The 19,665-nt window shown below is 53.6% G+C and overlaps 4 protein-coding genes across 4 annotated transcripts; 2 read left to right on the top strand and 2 right to left on the bottom strand.

Moving 5' to 3' along the window:
* Positions 1–5,586: 5,586 nt before the first annotated feature.
* CkaCkLH20_05416 (amidohydrolase) lies at positions 5,587–6,532 on the bottom strand (the record flags this gene model as incomplete). Its single annotated transcript, XM_038888135.1, has 2 exons — positions 5,587–6,417; positions 6,470–6,532. 2 exons carry the CDS (start codon positions 6,530–6,532, stop codon positions 5,587–5,589), a joined length of 894 nt encoding a protein of 297 aa, XP_038746611.1.
* A 766-nt stretch (positions 6,533–7,298) lies between these two features.
* CkaCkLH20_05417 (basic proline-rich protein precursor) lies at positions 7,299–8,786 on the bottom strand (the record flags this gene model as incomplete). The annotated part of the gene is made up of 1 exon (XM_038888136.1): positions 7,299–8,786. One exon carries the CDS (start codon positions 8,784–8,786, stop codon positions 7,299–7,301), a length of 1,488 nt encoding a protein of 495 aa, XP_038746612.1.
* Positions 8,787–11,578: 2,792 nt separating this feature from the next.
* Positions 11,579–13,182, top strand: CkaCkLH20_05418 (cytochrome P450; the record flags this gene model as incomplete). The annotated part of the gene is made up of 3 exons (XM_038888137.1): positions 11,579–11,774; positions 11,825–11,860; positions 11,918–13,182. The coding sequence occupies 3 exons, from the start codon at positions 11,579–11,581 to the stop codon at positions 13,180–13,182; spliced, it is 1,497 nt and encodes a 498-aa protein (XP_038746613.1).
* Positions 13,183–14,644: 1,462 nt separating this feature from the next.
* On the top strand, positions 14,645–16,325 carry CkaCkLH20_05419 (uncharacterized protein; the record flags this gene model as incomplete). Its single annotated transcript, XM_038888138.1, has 2 exons — positions 14,645–14,722; positions 14,823–16,325. The coding sequence occupies 2 exons, from the start codon at positions 14,645–14,647 to the stop codon at positions 16,323–16,325; spliced, it is 1,581 nt and encodes a 526-aa protein (XP_038746614.1).
* Positions 16,326–19,665: the final 3,340 nt, after the last annotated feature.

Raw genomic sequence — 19,665 nt, forward strand, 5'->3', positions numbered from 1 at the left:
TCCGTCCCATGACGGCTGGGTGGACGGGCTCGGATCGGGCGGGGATAAGACGACCTGAGATCCCGAGCCTTCTCCAGATTGCCCCGGAGTTCCCAGCGCCCCGGGCCCTCCCGTGCGGAGGTGATCATGCGGGGTCCCGGAGTCCTTCATCTGCACGTCACCGTCCTTTTCGGCTTGGCGATACCTGGCCCACACGTATGATTCTAGTTGTTTGATCTCCTTCAGACGATGCGAAGCAGCATTGTTACCTGCTGCTGAGAGATACTCAAGGACTTCCACAGCTTGATGTAGTTCTGGTGGTGGCGGCTTTTGGCTGTCGTTCTTGTGCGCGAAGCCTCGCATGATGAGCACGAATGCTGCTGAGAATGCCGCGTCCAGGTCGAAGAAGGCAAAGGGGGCTGTCGGAAGTTAGCATTGAGTTCTCCATAGACCAGATTCACACTCACCGATTTCGTCTTGTTTTTTCATGGCATACAGAATTCTGATCGTTCTCAAGGCCGCCTCGTTGCATAGTAAGCAGAGCTGGGAGATCGCTGGTGTCACGATTTGCTTCTGAGTATCCTGGACCTTGTCTTTGACTTTCTGAAGAAGTATCGGTCTGATACAGAGGATGATCGCCTGTTTGACACTTTATAAGCAGGAGCGTGACTGGCACTTGGTATGAGTGAACCTACCGAGAATAACCTCAAGTAGAGTGATGATCCAGCTCTCGTGACCGCTAACTCCTTGCTCTTGAAGTCTATGGCTATGTTTGCCGGGATAGAACGTCCTGTGTCGTACAGCGACTGCAGAACGTTGCGCATTTTCTTGATTAGGTCTCCCTGAGACAGACCACCGTTGCTGTACAGTGCTATGGGCGAGTTAGTTTGAACAGAACATTTCTTTATGTGGAAGAGACGCACAAGTCATTATTTCAGAAGTTGCACGGGCAATCCGAACGTTAATATTGAGTGCTTCGGGGGACTCAAAACCAGGTGATGGGCCGGGAAGGTCGAAAGTGATTTGCCGATCATCAACAGACGCCGGCAAGCCAAGTCCTGCGGAGATTCGCCTGAAGCAGTCTTCATTAGCCTGAATGTCACATTACTTTTGAACCTCGAGTGAAGACGTACTGATCGAGCATGTAGGCAGTCCACCATATCCTTGTCCTGTGGGCTCTTTCTGATGGAAGACATTGTTGCTCGGAGAACGGAAGATTACAACCCAGCGTCAGGGCAAGTCGGACAGCTGTACCAACCTGAGAAGTGTTAGCGCTTGGACTCTGTGTTGAAATATGAGAAGTTTGTCATACGAAGAAGTAAGAATCCTTCTTTCTGTCGCACCATTGCAGGTATGTTGTTGCGAGGCATAGAATCTCCACGCCGACAATACCATATTCACTGATGCTGTGAAGCGGTGGGAAGCGCCTCATGGCTTCTGCGAAATAGAAAGCCCCCGGAGGACCGTCGTAAATCCTTCTGTCAGCCTCCATCAGCTTGCCCATGGCCATCACCAGCATGTACAGCGTGAACCAAGGACTGTTCAACTGCTTAGTCCGCGTAGCATGGTTCTGGAAAAGTAACGTCAAGTTGTCCGCGAAAGTCCTCTGGTCGATGAAATGCTGGTTTCCGCTCATATAGTCGTTGAATAGTCCAAGTAGACGATTCGACTCCGCTTCCCCTGGTAGTGTCTGGGGAGGAATGCCCCTGATGAGTTCTTCTGTTGAGGTCCATTCCGGAGTAAATGGGGCGTCTTGCTGCTCATCATGTAGGGGCATTTCCGGGGAGTCATGTTCTGGAGATCCTTGTGCTGTGTCCCTTCCAGAGTTCTCGTGGAACAGGTTTCGCACGCGCTGTTCGAACAGCGGGCCGGGAGCGCGTTCTATTGAGGCTATGACATTGTGTGAACACTAAATATCTGGAGAAACAAAAATAAGAAATGTGAACGTGCTTACAATAACTTGGCGGCGGTTGCACTTCCCCTGTCGGTTCTGTAGGTGCAATGCCCAGAGTGTTCTCTAATGCGACTGAGACACCGCCGGTTGCCGGTGCGGGTGTTGATGACTTGAGTTCTGTAACGGGATCATGGTTAGAAACAATTCATTTCTTTTGAATAGAACGTGAGCGAATTTCTGGAGAATCCCTCACCTCTTATTTGAGACTCATAGCGCGTTACAGTTGCCCTCAACTCTTGGACATAACTGGTAAGGTAAGTCAGCTTAGTCGGCTTCTGCGACCATGATCAGAACGTTATGTACTCACGCTTCCGAGTATCGCTGCCGACCAACGCCAAATTCACAGTCAAGTTTGTTCCGGACGCAATTGCGACACGGCTGTTCCCCTGAACACTTCACCTTGCGACGCCTGCAGGTGTTGCAGCTGGGTTGAGCGTCAGTACCACATACTGCTGCGATCTATGAGGTCATGAGACTGACGCGTTCGCTGACCGTTGCTTGCCGGGTGTTTGAGCGGGCATCTCGATCGCATTAAACAGTACTTTGTCATGGAAAGACGTGCCGCTGAAGTCTCTCGCATGCGACAGGGTGTTATTAAATCGCAACGGCCGGCGCAATTGAGGCGCAAAAGTCTGTCCGATGCCGTTGAGCTCATCGGTGGGTGGCCAATGAGCAACCCGGTGGGAAACTCGAAATGAGGGGTGGCACGGGACTGTAGCCCGGGATACCGACCCCCGATAGTCGGCGTATTTTGATAGCCGGTGTATCGACCCCGCATAAATCTCTCTTATCTATGTACCCTGACTCATGCAACTACACAATGTCCGAGACCCGATCACATGACGATCTTCACAGTTGAGTAGCAAAGTCGAAGATAACGTACTGGAGAATGATAAGAAGCTATTCATCATGTTATCATATTTGGCTGCGCAAACAAGAAAGCATACATATTCTGATGAGGCGAGGGTTGATGGGAGAAGTGCTATTTGTAGGTACTTATTTGTGGCTACAAGCACAAGCCCTCGGCATGTACCCGAACGCATCTTCGGTTCTGGCAGCCGAACCTGAGATGGCTGACAGTGAAGGCAGTTCATTATGATTACAAGCAGCCAATGTCTAGAATAAATTATTCTTTGGGCTGCTTTATAACCGAATAGAATTTAGCATCATACTCGGCCGACTTACTGAGAAAGAGAATAACACGTCAATCGTAGCACCTCATTTTGAGTACGGGCGGAACTGCCTTTTCCCGCCTACAGTACGAGTCAAGGATGCTACAGTGGATTCAAACACCCCGCTGGCTGGCACTCGAAATAAGCCTGCGTTTCCCTCTCCTTTCACCTCGAGCACTGATTGATTGCGAGTCACATCTCATCAAAGGGCAGCCCGTCTTTTACTCGGTTCATTTCCGCTCACCATCCTCCTCAAGCCTCGCTGAGAGGCTTTCACAAAACTGCAAGAATGTCGCAATCACTGCTCTACTCCCCGCTCTACTGGGCTCCAGCCGTCCCTGTCGCATGAAACCATCGAAGGTTGGCCCGCGTTGCCATCTTCAGACCTATTGGCAAAATCGTCTGTCCCGGACCCGGTCGGAGGCCTTCATAGTGCCACTGACAGCTTCAACTACACGGCAACCTTCGGTGACGCATCTTATGACCATGTCGGAAACTGGATTTCTAGCGGCGACAATAGTTTTCTCAGTATGGGCCCGTTCCGCACTCAGCCAGACAAGATCGTTTCGAAGGACTGACCTAAACACAGGCCCGCCGCTCCCTCTTCCGCCTGAGATTGATGATGTCAATTCAGCCCTCTCAGTCACTGGATCTGAGGAACATGGCTCGACGACGGTATTTCCTGTGAATTTTGTCCATGGCTACACCAATCGGCAGGCGGATAGGACCGACAACACCACTTCATTCCCACTCTCATCAAACCCGGCATTTCTCACAGCGCCCGCATCTTCGTGGCACCACGAATCCCGTCCAGATAACCAAACGTTGCGTATTCTCAAACGAGAGCGTAACACGGCCGCAGCACGTCGATACAGGCAAAAGAAGTTGGACAGGATCGCAGAGTTGGAGGCGGCGTTATCAGCGGTTGAAGCAGAGCGAGACGAGTTGCGGTTGGAGGTTGAGCGTCAGAGAGCTGAGTCGTCGGCACTGAAAGCCGCATTGTGTCATAGCCGTAGCGGTATTTGGGCAGACTGGCCAGACGGAAGCTGAGTGGCAAGCCAGCCTGGGAACATGCTCTGGTATTGGCGACTTGCAGTCTTTTAAATACTTTCAGTGCAGTACTCGAATTCGGCATTCAGCTTAGGTAACGTTGATGCCGAGCAAGACTGCTCCATTGAATGCGTTTATATAACGCCGCAAGACACTTACAAGTAGATTCAACTCTGGTTGCTGCGTGAAAGGCGGCTTTAGTGGGATGCTTGCTGAATAATTAAGGCCGGTTCGACAATTACTTTCCGATGACCCAACTCACTTACAGATCACGGAAACGCCAAGAATTGTGTGCTCGGAGGCATCGACGAGAACAAAGAGGATAGATTAGGTTCTGCTGCGGCCGGTGTCTACCAACCGCTTGTGACCAACTGTACGTTACGCGTGTTTTTGATCTATAATCTGTTCTGCAATATAGGAGTTGCAAAATCTGGTTTATCAGATGTTTACAAGAACTACTCATCAATCGCGACAACCTCAATCTCAATCAGACCCTCCGGGCTCCCCAGGGCACTAACACCGACAGCCGTCCAGACAGTCTGGTGATCCGGCATGTACTTCTTGACGTTCTGGACACAAATCTCGAGGGCCTCGTCGCTCAGAGGCACATGGTAAGACGTGACGCGAAACACTTGGCTCCACCCCTTGCCTCCGGCTGTGCGTAGGTTCAGGTCCACGTTGGCGAAGGCGAGGTCGATTTGCGTCTTCAAATCGGGGCTCAGAAATCCGGTTTTGGGATCCCATCCACCTGCTAGCGTATTAGCCTCCTTCAGAACATCAATCTTTGCCGACATCTTCGGGAAGAAGCTGACCTTGACCAGAGGTTTCGATGCGATTGCCGAGGCGGACGGCCTGGGTGTAGTTGTATTTGGCCTTGCGATCTTCACAGTGGCCCTTGGGAATGAAATATTGGAGATGAGACATGACGACTTGTTTGGTGGTGTTTTGAAGGTTTGATTTGGCAAGGAGTTGTTTCTTGATGCTGATGTCCTAGATGTAACGTTCCATGGGAGACATTGTCTTCCTTTATACACGTCGAGATGATCGTGTTTTGATATAAAACCTTTGAATTTCATCTCTCAATCGAACTTCACATATCCACATTATAATTGAAGTATTGAAAGCTGCACGTATGATGCATGCGGTATGGTGCTGCACATCTGATGCGGCATGCATCATACTTGCATCTACAAAGTATGGGTCTCTTGTACTTAAGAACCAATGGCATTTCAATGAACGCCTCGGTCTGTGGGCCTTGGCCGTCTCTGTCAGGGGTGAATCATGTAGACTAGACAGCAGTTGAGGATAATGATACTACAACTGACATACATTCAGAGGAAAGAAATAATCCGTTTGCACTACCCATCTCAAAATGAGTTCCAGCCAGAACGTCAAACAGCCCGACAACAACCTGGCGTGTCGAAACATTTCTCAACCCTGCCAGTCTTTGCCTTCATACTTCCAAAGACGACGTGGATTGGTGACCCAGATCTTCCGGATGAGTTCATCATCTCCAGCACACCACTCAATACACTGGTCAAGAAAGCCAGGAATATCGGGCGTCATGAACTCCTGATGCTGAAGTCTATCACCCCCTGGATTCTTATGAGGACCTCCAACATGCGGCCAATCGCTCGCCCAGACAATCTTGTCCGGCGCTGTCTTCAGCACCTCCTTCACATACTCATCCAGACCCGGAGTCGTCGGAAACCGATACGTCCCGCTCAACTTCACCCACGTATTCCCAGATCGCAGCGCTTCCAAAATAGCTTCCCGCCCGGCCGGGTCGAGCGCCGGGTTCTGCGGGTCCGGGTATCCCAGATGATCGATGACGACGTCCACTCCCAGATCCGGTGTGAGAGATAGGATATCGGGGTACTGGTTCATCGTCCCGAAAACCTGCAAGACCCAGCCGCGGCCGCGGATCTTGTCCGCGTATGCTTGGAGAGTGGATTTGAGTGACGCCTTGTCTGGGGTTGCGCCGAAGCTCCACAGATTGAGGCGGACTCCGACCACGCCGGCGCGGTGCAACTCGTCGAGCTGGTCCTCGGTCACTGTGTCGGGGTGGATGCAGGCCACTCCTCTGCCTTTGCCTTTCATTCGATTGAGGGCGTCGATGATGCTGCGGTTGTCGTCGCCGTAGATAGACGCCGCTACGATGACGGCATGGTCAATCCCGAGATTCTCCTCGAACTTGAGAAGGTCATGGACGGTGGCTTTCTTGGGCGTAAACGGTCTATTTGGGCTGAAGGGGAAGTTCTCCTGGGCTCTTGTCAGTGATGCTTTTATGCAAATTGGGTGTCTCCGAACCCACCTCGTCAACAACGTGGACGTGGGAGTCCCACGATCCCGGGTGTAGCCTCGTAGTCCGTGGCATTCTAGCACTGTTTTATGCACACGTAGAGTGAGAGTTGTGAGAGGTCACTACAATCGTACAACGGCAGCTTCTGAGGCCAGAAAACGTCTTGCAATAGTCAATGTAACAGAAAGGGACGATGGAAATTCGGGATCGGTGTCACACAGCTTTCGGAAGAAGTCAAGATTCCCCGCGTTTTAAAAGGCACGTCTACTGTCCGAAGGTATGGTTATCTGATGGCACCCGGGTGGCATTTTGACATCATGGGTGACTGGTAGCCCCGGCTCTTCGGGAACTCGTCCGAGCGGGGTAGTCTGAGCACTCACTCATACATAACAATGAGACCGAAGCCCGATCGATGATCCGATATTTGGAGGTGAACCTTCCGGTTCCCGGGAGAGACCATTCATTTTACCATTTTGATTTCATCCGACTAAGGTAGTTCGGCTGCACAAAAGACCACAAATCACAATGATCAAACAAGACGATGTCATGTTCGAGTAACAGCGCTGTTATTCTCGGGTTTTCAATGCTATAATACAAATGCCCACGAAATCTCACCAATATCTACAAAGCAAAAAACTCGCCAAATGCCACCGCAATCATCATCAACCTCGATGTCTCATGCCTCCACCATTCCACCAATGTGTGTGCCCTTGACCTTCACTGACTGACCGATGCCCAGCGTCTCCTGGGAAGACAACCCAGACTCAATGTTGTGGTATCAGATTCGCTGCTGTATGGGCAGGGTCGGCTCAGTCTTGTCGTCGTCGAGGAGAGAGAACGCTTAAGCGCTCTGGGTAGGCGCGGGAGGAGCGCCGGAGGGAGGGGGACCGGTGGGAGTGCCGGTCGGCTTGGGAGGGGGGGTGCCGCTGGGAGCAACGCCCTCGGGAGCAACGCCGGTAGGGCGGGGGCCGCTGGGAGGAGTGCCGGAAGGAGGAGCGCCGGAGGGGGGAGCACCGGAGGGCTTCTCAGCAGGGGCAGACTCGGCGCGGCGGGCGTTGCCGGTGGGAGCGGGAGCGTCGCTGGGAGGAGGTCCGGTAGGAGTGCCGGTAGGCTTAGGGGGAGGAGTACCGGAGGGAGGAGCACCGCTGGGGCGGACACCGGAGGGAGGGGGGCCGGAGGGCTTAGCTCCAGACGGCTCAGCGCGGCGGGCGTTACCGGTGGCAGCAGGGGGAGCGCCGGAAGGAGGAGCACCAGAAGGAGGAGGGCCAGAGGGCTGAGCACCGGAGGGCTTAGGAGGAGGAGTGCCGGAAGGAGGAGGTCCAGAGGGCTTGGCTCCGGAAGGCTGAGCACGGCGGGCGTTGCCGGTAGGCTTAGGGGCGTCGCTAGGAGGAGCACCGGAAGGAGGAGCGCCAGACGGGGGAGCTCCGGAGGGAGGAGGACCGCTGGGACGAACGCCGGAGGGAGGGGGGCCAGTAGGCTTAGCACCGGAGGGAGCGGCCTCCTCGGCACGGCGAGCGTTGCCAGTAGGGGCAGGGGCACCGGAGGGAGGAGCACCAGAGGGAGGGGCGCCGGACGGGGGAGGACCCGAAGGCTGAGCTCCGGAGGGCCTGGGAGGAGGAGTGCCTGAAGGAGGGGGGCCGGAAGGCTTAGCACCAGAGGGCTCAGCGCGACGAGCGTTGCCGGTAGGCTTGGGAGCATCAGAAGGAGGGGCTCCAGAGGGAGGAGCACCAGAGGGAGGAGCTCCGGAGGGAGGCGGGCCGCTCGGGCGAACACCGGAGGGAGGTGCGCCAGACGGGGGAGGGCCGGAAGGCTTGACTCCCGAAGGCTCGGCACGACGAGCGTTGCCGGTAGGGGCCGGGGCATCGGAAGGAGGGGCTCCGGATGGGGGCGCGCCGGACGGAGGAGCACCGGAAGGGGGAGCACCACCGTGGCCCTGGCCCTGGCCACCAGGGAAGCCAGTCGGGCGAGCTACACCGCTAGGGAAGTCGGTCGGAGCACCGCTGGGGCGAGGAGGAGGAGTGCCAGAAGGCGGAGCGCCGGAGGGAGGAGCACCGCTCTGCTGGCGACGGTTGAACATGCCACGGCGGCGAGCCGCGGGGGTGCCGGCGGGTGGGGCGCCGCTAGGGGGCGGGCCGGAGGGCCTGAAGGTTCCGGTCGGGCGCGGGGGAGGGGAGCCGCTCGGGGGAGCCCCGCTGCCGTTGGGTGGGGGAGGAAGGCCGGTTCCGGAGGGGGCCGGGGGCGCGGAGCCACCAGAGACCTGGGGCGCCGGCGCCGCTTGGCTGATGGCCGCGATGGCGGTGACGAGAGCGAAAATGATGTTGGAACGCATCCTGGCGACCGAAAGAAGGTTTGAAAGTTGGTGAAAAAAGGTGGTCGAAAAGTTGCGATCAAGGTGGGAAAAAAAGAAGGAGCTTGTTGTAAGTGAGCTGTTGTCGAAGAGAAGGAAAAGATGTTGATGAGATGAGTGTGGTGAGGAGAGGGAAAAAGAAGCCGAAGATGATGGACATCTCGACTGTTTATATCCTCCTTTTTCCTCTAGAGGTAAGCTCTCTGGTATGACGCCTTTTCCATATTGCACAAGTCTGCAATACCTAGATTAGCACGCCTTCGACTCCAGGAGTTGGCGACAACGCGGCTCAGCTCCGCAATCAACCCCGTGGCTCCACGATGTTCTGGGCCCGTCAGGCAATATTCCGCAACGCTATGATCGAAGGACACGGAGAGAAGCCCCATTGCTGCGGGACTGGTCAATGCTTGACTGCAAACAACGATCATCCGCCGTCTAATGGCTGTGGCATGTACGCTTGCGCGGCTCCTATGCCGCTCATCGCTGTCGTTCCCAGTCGGGCGGTGTCAAGTTTAGTGAGGTGGTTCCATTGGGGGCCATGGATCGACCCTCGAAAGGAGGCCGTTCGTCGGGTCTAGGGCATCTGAAGTCTCTGGGATTCGATTGGTATTCCGAGACCGTTTGTTTCGAAACGTCTGGTTCCGAGCATCGCGGTTTGTCAAAGAGAAGTCGTCCCCCCTTGTCAGTCGTCAGGACGGCCCCCTTGTGGCTGGACACGCAAGCCCGCCCACTTCCCGGATTAGGATCCCGGATGGCGCCCCGAAAGGCTGGCTCCCGCCCGGGGCCAGGGGCGGATGGACCAACCATTTCGAGGAGTGTGGCGAAGGCATGCTTCGTCGACACAATGTCGAATTGCTTCTTTTCCATATTGCCTGCATATTGAAGTTGTCAAAAGCATCGGATGATGATGGCCGAGTTTTCCCAAATCGGCGCCCTCGGAGTTGTGAAGTCTTTGGAGTTCCAGCGCATGATTGTGACTGACATGCGGACTAGAGAGACGAAGTTGAGAGCGACGGAAGATTCCATGTCCACTCCCCTTTGAATGGATCCCACGATGACGTGGACTGGTGTTCAGGCGGTTCTGAGTAGACACGCATCTATTCTTGGAAGGAAACATGTTCGTCACATAGTTGAGTCGTCCCAATTGGGAGTTGTCGTCCTCGAGTGGAAATGGAGAAGGCTCTTGTGGAGAGCTGGTGATGAAACCGTTAGCTCGGACGAGGCAACGTACACCACAATCAATTCGATTCAAGCTCTCCTGTGGCGTCGATCAACCGAGATGGAGGAGAAGAGAACGGAGCCTGGAGAGTCTGTGAGTCCACATCCAGGGCCAATCGCGCGTTGGACGGTTTAGCCTCATGCACAGAAGCATAATCGCCGGCAGTCGTCACACCATCGCGGAGAATATCCTGCCATCTATGGATCGACATAGCAAAGTTTATCCATCCAATAGTTTCCTGATTTGTGGGTTTTCTTTTGATGATGATAATCAGTATGCGTACGTGTAGAGCTTCATTTTTGAGCAAGTTAAGCCCCGAGAACGGCAAGAATGTCACATCACGACATTACGGTAGTCGTAGTATGTTGCTTCTTTCCAGATTGCCACCAAACAAATGATTCTCCGCTGTATGACAGATTATCCAGTGTTTCTCTCGGTATCACCATTCCGCTGTGCCGTCCCTGTTCATCTAAACAACGTATCATCGACGACAGGGCATGATATTCCACCACTCTCCCGTCATAGACTTGGTAAACGACGGAGAAAATAAGCTCTGCACTGTGATCCCATCAAGGGATGAAACGAGCTAAAACGATGGGATGCTACTGGCGAAGCTATTTTGATCATCCAGGTTGTTGGATGAATCTCCAGGTTGACGTGGACAGGCCGATCTACACCAGACAAACAAGAACAGGTCTGACCGCTTGCCGCTCAGCGGTACCCTGGATACCAAACCCTTGACGTAGTAGCATATCCAAGTGAGCCTTTTCTAGGGTAATGGCTTCTCTGTCTTTGTTGACATGAGCTTTTGCTTAGAACTCATGGAATCAACTGAGGATGGCTTCCTGCTTGTTCTGGTCTCTTCAAGCATTAGAGAACACAATTGTCAACTTGAAAATACCTTAGCTGAATAAAACGACATTCAATGATCTCTAGGTATTCACACTTCAAGAAACATTCACTTGCTCAGATCCAAGATCGACGTCCATTGCGTGTAAACTCGGTTTCTCAAGCCGGAGGCAAGGAGGGAACCCAGCGAACCACTAATCCGGGCCCGCAACAGGGCGGGGTCTTCCCCTGACGCAGCGCATAACCGCCCTATAGTGCATCCAGCCACAGCGACGTAAGCTGCTGCTAACTCCCCTAGCTCTCGGCTTTCAGCAGGGTGAGCCCAGTAAAACCACCCCCAAGCTCCAACCGGGCTTTGCCCTCGGACCGGCCCCACAGCACGGAACGGTGCAGCCGCCGCCCGCCGCCGCTTAGCCGAAAACTGAATTTTCCTTCGGCGCGGCGCAGCCACTTTTCTTCACCCGCCACATCACGCAACGCAAGCTCACCCACATACCTCACAAACCCCTTAACCACAACTCACCTTGCACAACTCGCCTGTCGCCTTCTTCCGTTCCGAGGCGCCGGCGTGGCGATGCCTTCTCCGGCGCTCGGGGTACACAGCCTGTATCTCGGAATCTGCGGCGTAGCGTTCTGCCTGCTTCGTTCTGTGATCATCACGTCACTCTCAATCGTCTTAGTTGTACTAGCCGTCGTTGCCTATCGCCTGCTCTTTCACCCCCTTGCCGGCGTGCCCGGCCCCAAATCCGCGGCCATCTCTAGTGTTTGGTATGCCTACCATGCACGCAATGGTCGTATGCTCCAGTTGGGCAAGACTCTTCACAAGAAGTACGGCCCTATGGTGAGAGTTGCGCCAAACGAGGTTTGGTTTGACTCGGTTGACGCGTTCAAGCACATCTACAGTGGGTTTCCTCTCAGCTTTACTAAGAAATCACCCGCTAATCATGTGCAGGAGCTGGAAGTGGCTACGAGAAATCAGAATTCTATCGTACGTTTTCATATTCACTTCGTCATAAGCTCGACTCATCTCACAGCAAACCTTTAGTGTCAACCGCCCTTCAGAGACCCGACATCACATTCACCCCTTTCCCGAACTTCACATCCCCAGAAACACTCGATCTCCTCTCTGAACGCAACACCGCCCGATACCGCCTGCAACGTCGACTCATCGGGCCTCTCTACCAGACCAACCACCTGAAGCGCCACGAACCCGCCCTCGACGCCGTCCTCACGCGCGTCATCTCCACTCTTCGCGCCCTCGACGGAGCAGAGATCGACCTCAAAGAATGGATGCACATCATCGCCGTCGAGTCCCTCTCAGCCGTGGTTCTTTCCTGGTCGCCCAACTACCTCAGGGACAAGACGGACCACTCATCGAGCAGTCACGGCTACCTAGGCTGGCGCCGCAAGACCGTCTTCGGACTCTTTCCCCTGGCAGTCAAGGCCGAGCTGTTCTCGAAAGCTGCCGGCAGGGCGTTCGCGAACCTCTGGTGCATCACGTACAAGACGCCCAAGAACTTCAAGCCGTTCTTCACGGGCGTGTACCGCCAGGTCTCCCGGCGAATCACATCCTCCTTGGCCAACAAGCCCGTCTCCAAGAACGACCGCAAGGACGACTTCCTCATAGACCTGATCCAGCTGCACAAGGACAAGCCAGAGTTCACGGAGACGTACCTCCGGCGGATGGCCATCACCAACTTCGGCGCCGGCCACGAGACGATGTGCTCCGCTCTGACGTCCATCATGGCGATGATCGGCTCCCATCGCGAGGTACAGAAGCGGGTTTCCGACGAAGTCCGCTCAGCCGCCCAAGACCCAAAGGCCTACGATAACGCCGTCCGTCTCGCGTATACCCAGTCAACTATCAAAGAGGCCCAGCGCCTGTATCCAGTGCTGGGAATGTCGCTGCCCCGCACGGTACCCCCTGAAGGACTGACCGTACACGGCCAGTTCTTCCCATCTGGGACCACGGTTGGGTGTAACCCTGTGTCTCTGCATCGGAACATCTCGATATTCGGGACTGACGCGGAGGAATACAATCCGGGTCGATGGCTGGATGACGAAAGGGATATCCGGGCCATGGAGCGGTTTAATCTTACATGGGGAGGGGGCGGAAGGATGTGTCCCGGGCGGCACCTTGCGGAGTTGGTCGTCTACAAGACCATCCCGGCCTTGATGGAACACTTCGACGTTGAGGTGGCGATGCCGGCAGAGGAGGATATAGAGTACTACTTCATGGCCATGCTCACTGGCGTGAAAGCTCGATTCTTGCCAAAGAAAACGGTCAAGAACAGCGATGCAACTTGCTGAATGGTGAGCCATGGTTAAGTTTGACTCGGCTAAAGCCCTAACGACTTGACCACGTACGTACAAGAACGGTGCGTCATGAGAAACGATGATCACGACATAGAAAGGCACTACGGTGCCACTGGGATAGACAAAATTCAACTAGATCTCATGAAGTCATGAAGACAGACTTTTCTTCTTCTTTGCGAATACTCGAGAGCAAAACCAGTCCCACGTTAGATCTTGTGGTCTCCTTTGAAATCCGAGGAAGACTTGAATTGCCACATTCAGTCTCGACTGCTGAAGATCTCCCTCTTATAACTGCCTAGAAACCAGCGCCAATGGCTCGAGTGTGGCAAGGATGAATAGTACCCTAAGTGGTAAGAAGATGTCTTCGAAGTCGGAGATGCCGGATTTCTTCAGAAAGGTTTACTTGGTAATGCGACGGTTGATTTGAAACAGGAGGGCTATATATGTATATATTGTAAAGTGCGAGTCTCAGATCTCCAGGTGTTGACCCCAATCAGGCTGACTGAGATGTACTGTGTTCTGTCTGTTTGAAGTATGCATATCTGAAGGTTTACATCACGCATCAATGTTCCTGGTCTGGGTTCCGTCTCGGCTAGGCTCAACAAAAAACGCCATTCGCATTCCTTAGCGAAATAAAGTAAGCCTGGAAAATTCGAAAAAGATCGAATCGCGCATCAATAACAGTTGAACTGCTCTATTCGGAAACAACTCTGTGTGTATTGTCCAAAAGCATCCAACCATGCTTTAACAATGTGAATTCAAGAGGTAAATAGTACAATTCAGAATGAATTATTAGTTGGATTCATTGGATTTAAACCTGGCTAAAGCAACAAACACCAAATTCTAAATAGTAAAAGGGGATTCATTGAGAAATGATTTTAGTGATTAAAAGTGAAATAGTGGTTATTATGCAGACTCAGCTCGATTGTTCAAGTGAGAGTTACAGAAGATGAGGACAACCAGCAACAAAGTCGAGCAAACTGCGTTGATCTTGTCAGTCTGGTTCAAGAACCATCGGATTTACTAGCTCAAAATACATCCCTAAGTTTTTGCCAATATATAAAAAGATGATTTGAATTCAAACGAGGCTACTAAGGACTTCCCGAAACCTTAAAGCTGTAGAAAGGCCTCAGCGATACCAACATCGTGATGGCTTCACAGTAGATGAACAGGCTGTGATCGTCCCACTTCGCACAGTACGTACTATTCGTGCTTACCTAAGAGTCTGGAGAAATGGTCATTCCGAATCCCCGCAATTTGATGAGGTCAGTGCGTCACGGCCAACCCCACCTCTTGGAGGCTCTGGAATTCTGGACGGTGGCACTGGCTTCGGACGGCCTAGCGCATCCCACCCTGAAAGCCAAATTCCCATCTGCAACGTCGCCAACCGAGCATCACGAACCACCACCTACCCTCAACTATACCCAAGTCGGCTCCATAGCCGCAACCGCCCACCATGGTTCTCCAAGATCTCGGCCGTCGCATCAACACGGCTGTCACGAATCTGACAAGAGAACCCAATCTCGACGAGAAGGTACGCACTGCATGCCCCGCAGAACCCCGAGTCGCCTCTCCAGTCCTGTCGCGCGACCATTCGATAAAGACACGTTTGCTGACGGTTCGCTATCACACAGGCTTTCGATGGCATGCTCAAGGAGATCTGCGCCGCCCTGCTCGAATCCGATGTCAACGTGCGCCTCGTAGGCCAGCTGCGAAAATCGATCAAGTCCTCCGTCAACTTCAAGGAACTCCCGCCCGCCGTCAACAAGAAGCGCCTCATCCAGAAAGCCGTTTTCGACGAACTCGTCAAGCTCGTCGACCCCCATGCCGAACCGTTCAAGCCCAAGAAGGGCAAGTCCAACATCATCATGTTCGTCGGTCTCCAGGGTGCCGGTAAAACGACAACATGTACGAAGCTCGCCCGACACTACCAGGCCAGGGGGTTCAAGGCCTGTCTGGTGTGCGCTGATACCTTCCGTGCCGGTGCCTTCGATCAGTTGAAGCAGAACGCCACCAAGGCAAAGATCCCATACTACGGTTCCCTGACGGAGACGGACCCCGCGGTCGTCGCACGCGACGGTGTCGAGAAGTTCAAGAAGGAGAAGTTCGAGATTATTATCGTGGATACCTCCGGTAGACACAGGCAAGAGGAGGCGCTGTTCCAGGAGATGGTGGATATTCAAACGGCGATCAGACCCGACGAGACCATCATGGTCCTCGACGCATCCATCGGTCAGCAAGCAGAGTCGCAAGCAAAGGCGTTCAAAGAGGCGGCAGACTTCGGTGCCATCATCATCACAAAGACCGACGGTCACGCCAACGGTGGTGGTGCCATCTCCGCCGTAGCAGCAACACATACACCCATCGTTTTCATTGGTACGGGTGAGCACATGCTCGACCTCGAGCGCTTCGCACCGCAGCAGTTCGTCCAAAAACTACTCGGCATGGGTGATATGGCCGGCCTGGTGGAGCATGTTCAAAGCCTTAAGTTGGACCAGAAGGAAACGATAAAGCACATCACCGAGGGTATCTTCACGGTACGCGACTTGAGGGACCAGCTTTCCAACATCATGAAGATGGGCCCGCTATCCAAGATGGCCGGTATGATCCCCGGCATGAGCGGAATGATGCAGGGTATGGACGACGAGGAGGGCAGCATGAAGCTCAAGCGCATGATCTACATCTGCGACTCCATGACGGAGAAGGAGCTCGACTCGGACGGCAAGATCTTCATCGAGCAACCGACGCGCATGACGCGGATAGCCCGCGGCTCGGGAACATCGGTGCGCGAGGTCGAGGACCTCCTGACGCAGCAACGGATGATGGCCGGCATGGCGAAGAAGATGGGCGGCAACATGAAGAACATGCAGCGCGCGCAGCAGGCCATGGGCGGTGGAAACAAGGCGCAGCAGATGGCTGCCATGCAGAAGCGCCTGCAGAGTATGGGCGGCGCCGGAGCCGGCGGCGGCATGCCGGATATGGGCAGTATCATGAAGATGCTCGGAGGCGGAGGAGGCGGTGGCGGAATGCCCAACATGCAGCAGATGCAGCAGATGATGTCGCAGATGGGTATGGGCGGCGGTATGCCCGGAATGGGAGGCATGCCCGGTATGGGCGGTGGGCGTGGAAGACGATAGAATTGGCGGATCATATCTGTACATGATCACACAAGAAGACGGCTCTGTTGATAGCGACAACGAGAAGATGTGGATGAAGGCATGATACTGGAGTCGCTGAGGGCGGGACCACATTTGGAGCCCTCTTACATATAGGACTGGCGTTTGGCGGAGGGAAATACTATCAGACCCATTTCTGCACTCTCCACGTATTTCGAGATGGTGTCTGTCTCAAAGGCAGATGCACTCGCCGGCCTCTGATGCCATCCCCGCTCTTCGGCGTACAGCCCCACATAATCGGCGGACCCGCCGCGGATGGGTCCCGACATGCCGTGTAGTGGGTCCCCATACCGGCCGGTGCCGTAAATTTTGCTCGTTCTCCTGCACAGTACTCCCATCCACTAGGCAGAGCCAAGCCCAAAGCTGCAGCTATACTCCCCTTGCCCTGGTTCATCTACAATCCGGAATCCGGGCCAAGGGAGCGAAGTAGCTTTTGTGGCGTCTGTCACCAAATCGAAAGAACCAAGACACCGAGTAGATCTACAGTTCCCACAGGAACAGCCATCTCTTGCATCAAAAGACTCGGTGACAAAACTTAGAACCCCTTCAACCCCGGTTGGACCCCTATTTTGGCCCTTGCTGCAGCCCTACCAGGTCCGGGCCCAGTGGTCCTGCGACATAGCTGGGTCTATGAAGAGCCAAGACTCTTACCGCTCTAAGCAATTGTCGGCCGAGAGACGATACTTTTTCTCGGGAGTACTTATTTTCAACAAAGTATCAGGATGTCAACAGATCGTCCGGATGAGGCCTGGGGCATTTTGTAAGTGGGTCGGTGCGTGTAGTCTCGTTCTCGCTCTCGTACGTCCGACGGAAATGGGCAGGGAAACGAGGCCATGGCACGAGCATGGAGTTCTCTCAATACCAACGAAGAAGGGAGACCCCTTGCCCTAGATGTTTGAAGCATGGCTTGCAGCTTCAAACGACGCGGCTGCGGTTGTCATGATTCAAGAGACAAGAGACATTTTCAGGTCAAGAGGGACGAAGAGAGAGGATATTGTCGAATGAGTGGGTTCTATTTGTTTGAAGTCTCCCCCATCTTCATTTCGAATTTCTCAGCGCCAGGTTCTAAGACACCCTGGAGCTATCAGCACGCTGTTCGGCACAGCGCCCGAAAATCTGCCTTACCATCGGCCGTATGGGGCCGAAGTGACTGACCCTGCCCCCTGCTCTCCACCGTATCAAGCTACCAATCATTCAAGTGGGAAAGTCAGACATTCTAAGGCAGTTTCTGGAAGCTTTGTCGTGGAGCACGGACAAGAAGATGTCCGAGTTCGTCCGAATCGACTTTGTTCCTTGAACGGGCTCAACATAACGGACGTCGGCTCGGTCACAGTCGTAAGCCGAGTTACACCGAAGTATTTGAGTCTGGTATGTATTGACGCACCGTTACTTTGATGGCGTCCAATGGAGGCTGTGTCTGTATTCTTATGCCGCCTGCGTGCTCGCAGTCTGATAGCAAGGTGAACGAAACGGCACGGTACTACTACAGAAACACTGAAGCGAGCCAAGGGCGTGGTAAGTAAAGAGTCAGAGAGCTCGCCGGCTTACATTTCCCGCGTTTCTCTTGGCTCCCCATAGTCCCCGGACTCCGCCGCCGCTGCAACTCGACAAGCGATGCGTCAGCCACCATCCCCATCTTCATTTCGGCCCGTACGAAACGAAAGGCTCAAATGGGGAGTAGTAGATCTTGACTGGACGAGCACAACGTTCTATGAGCTTATCACCACCAAAGAGAGAGATGGTTGAGCTTGGCAGTCTCAGGGTCCACTGGTGGCTAGTCGTACAGGCCCGCAACGTTTTGGCCTCCATGGCATAGGTTTGTGATAATCCTCGTGGGAGGACCTCACAGATCATAGGACAATAAATCTATCACAGATCGTGGGGTGCTAACTTGCTACGATTGGGTACTATGCCTCTGAGTAACTGCAGGACCGAAAATTCGATGTGATCAACGTGCGCTCATCACAGAAAGAGATGTAGACCGTACATGCCGAGAATCCGAGCCAGCCTGGTCAAGCGGCAGTTTCCAGGGCTCTCGGCCTTAGGAGAAATGTCCAGGCTTAGAACCGCTCAAAGCCTGCGCTCCTGTCAGCCGCCCTGGTTCAAGGATCGTAGCTGTGCAGCCCACTGGGATGGCATGGTCACGTTAACCTTATGGCAAGAGTTTCGCGAAGTTTTGTGGTCTGATTCGCATCGATTCTGGTTTACCCCAGCAATCTATCGTAGAGAACGGCTACCTGATGCATGGAACTGTGGGTGACGTCGGAGAGGTATGTGCAGATGCCTTTGTAGACTAAACCAGATTCATGGAGGAGACAGCAAAAGGATGATATTCAGAAAATGACTAGCCTTTGAAGTATGGTTATCACCGTAACTTTACTACCCGATGTATCTTTCCGGAACGCCTTATACGCCTTCTAATTCCAAGCCAAAAGATCGCAAAGTTTCGAGCTAGCGGTTCGAAGCCCCCCTGGGGCCGAAATATGGGTTATGGACTACAGCTGCCGGTAGAATGCCGCTGGCTGGCTGGTGACCCTGATGAATCCAATATTGAAGGCGTTTATTCGTACAAATAGACACCTGGTGAATCTGCTGGAAGTATCAGATCAGCAAAAGAGCAGCGCGGAAGTTGAAACCAGGTAAGCTCAAGTCAGACAATTTGATCGCCGAACAAGCGGCGTTCCGGCGCGATGGGGGCTGTCAACATGTCGGGCCCACTGACCTTTATACTTGATTTGTGGTTCTGGCGTGTTGGCATCCAGCATCATCATATCCTGAAGACCATCTGAAGCACAGCTTGCTTTCCTCCTTGACTTTCTGGTCTTCCATTTCCATGTTTTCTTCCAGATAAGAGACATTGATGATGGCGGTTGGCTCGGTCTAAAGATGGATGTTCTATCTTTCGGGGAAGTCGGCAGCGGAGGGAGATAAATAATAATAGATGTTTTGAGGGGAAGCTTGCTGACTCGAAGTGAACCCTGTAATCAGCTGTATCTGACGCAACTATGTGCGTTCGAGTGAGGCCAACTGACTGCAGATCTGGACTTCGGACGACGCTTCCAAGAATAAGTACTCATGACCAGCGACCTTTCGAGCATTTTTCGTTTTTACTAGTAGTAATTTAGAGGACAGGTCTTGGGGGATCTGAGGCTATGTATTATGGAGGTGAGGCCCCACGCTCATCTGAAAACCGGCCGAGGGGTAGATCTCAGGCATAGTCGCTGCCGAGTTTAGGGGGAGTCTGGCGAGGCCTCACGTAAGGCTTTCTCTGGAAAGAACTCACGTTCTCGATTTGTGAGCA

Source organism: Colletotrichum karsti (assembly GCF_011947395.1).
Source record: "Colletotrichum karsti strain CkLH20 chromosome Unknown Scaffold15, whole genome shotgun sequence".
Taxonomy (NCBI): domain Eukaryota; kingdom Fungi; phylum Ascomycota; class Sordariomycetes; order Glomerellales; family Glomerellaceae; genus Colletotrichum; species Colletotrichum karsti.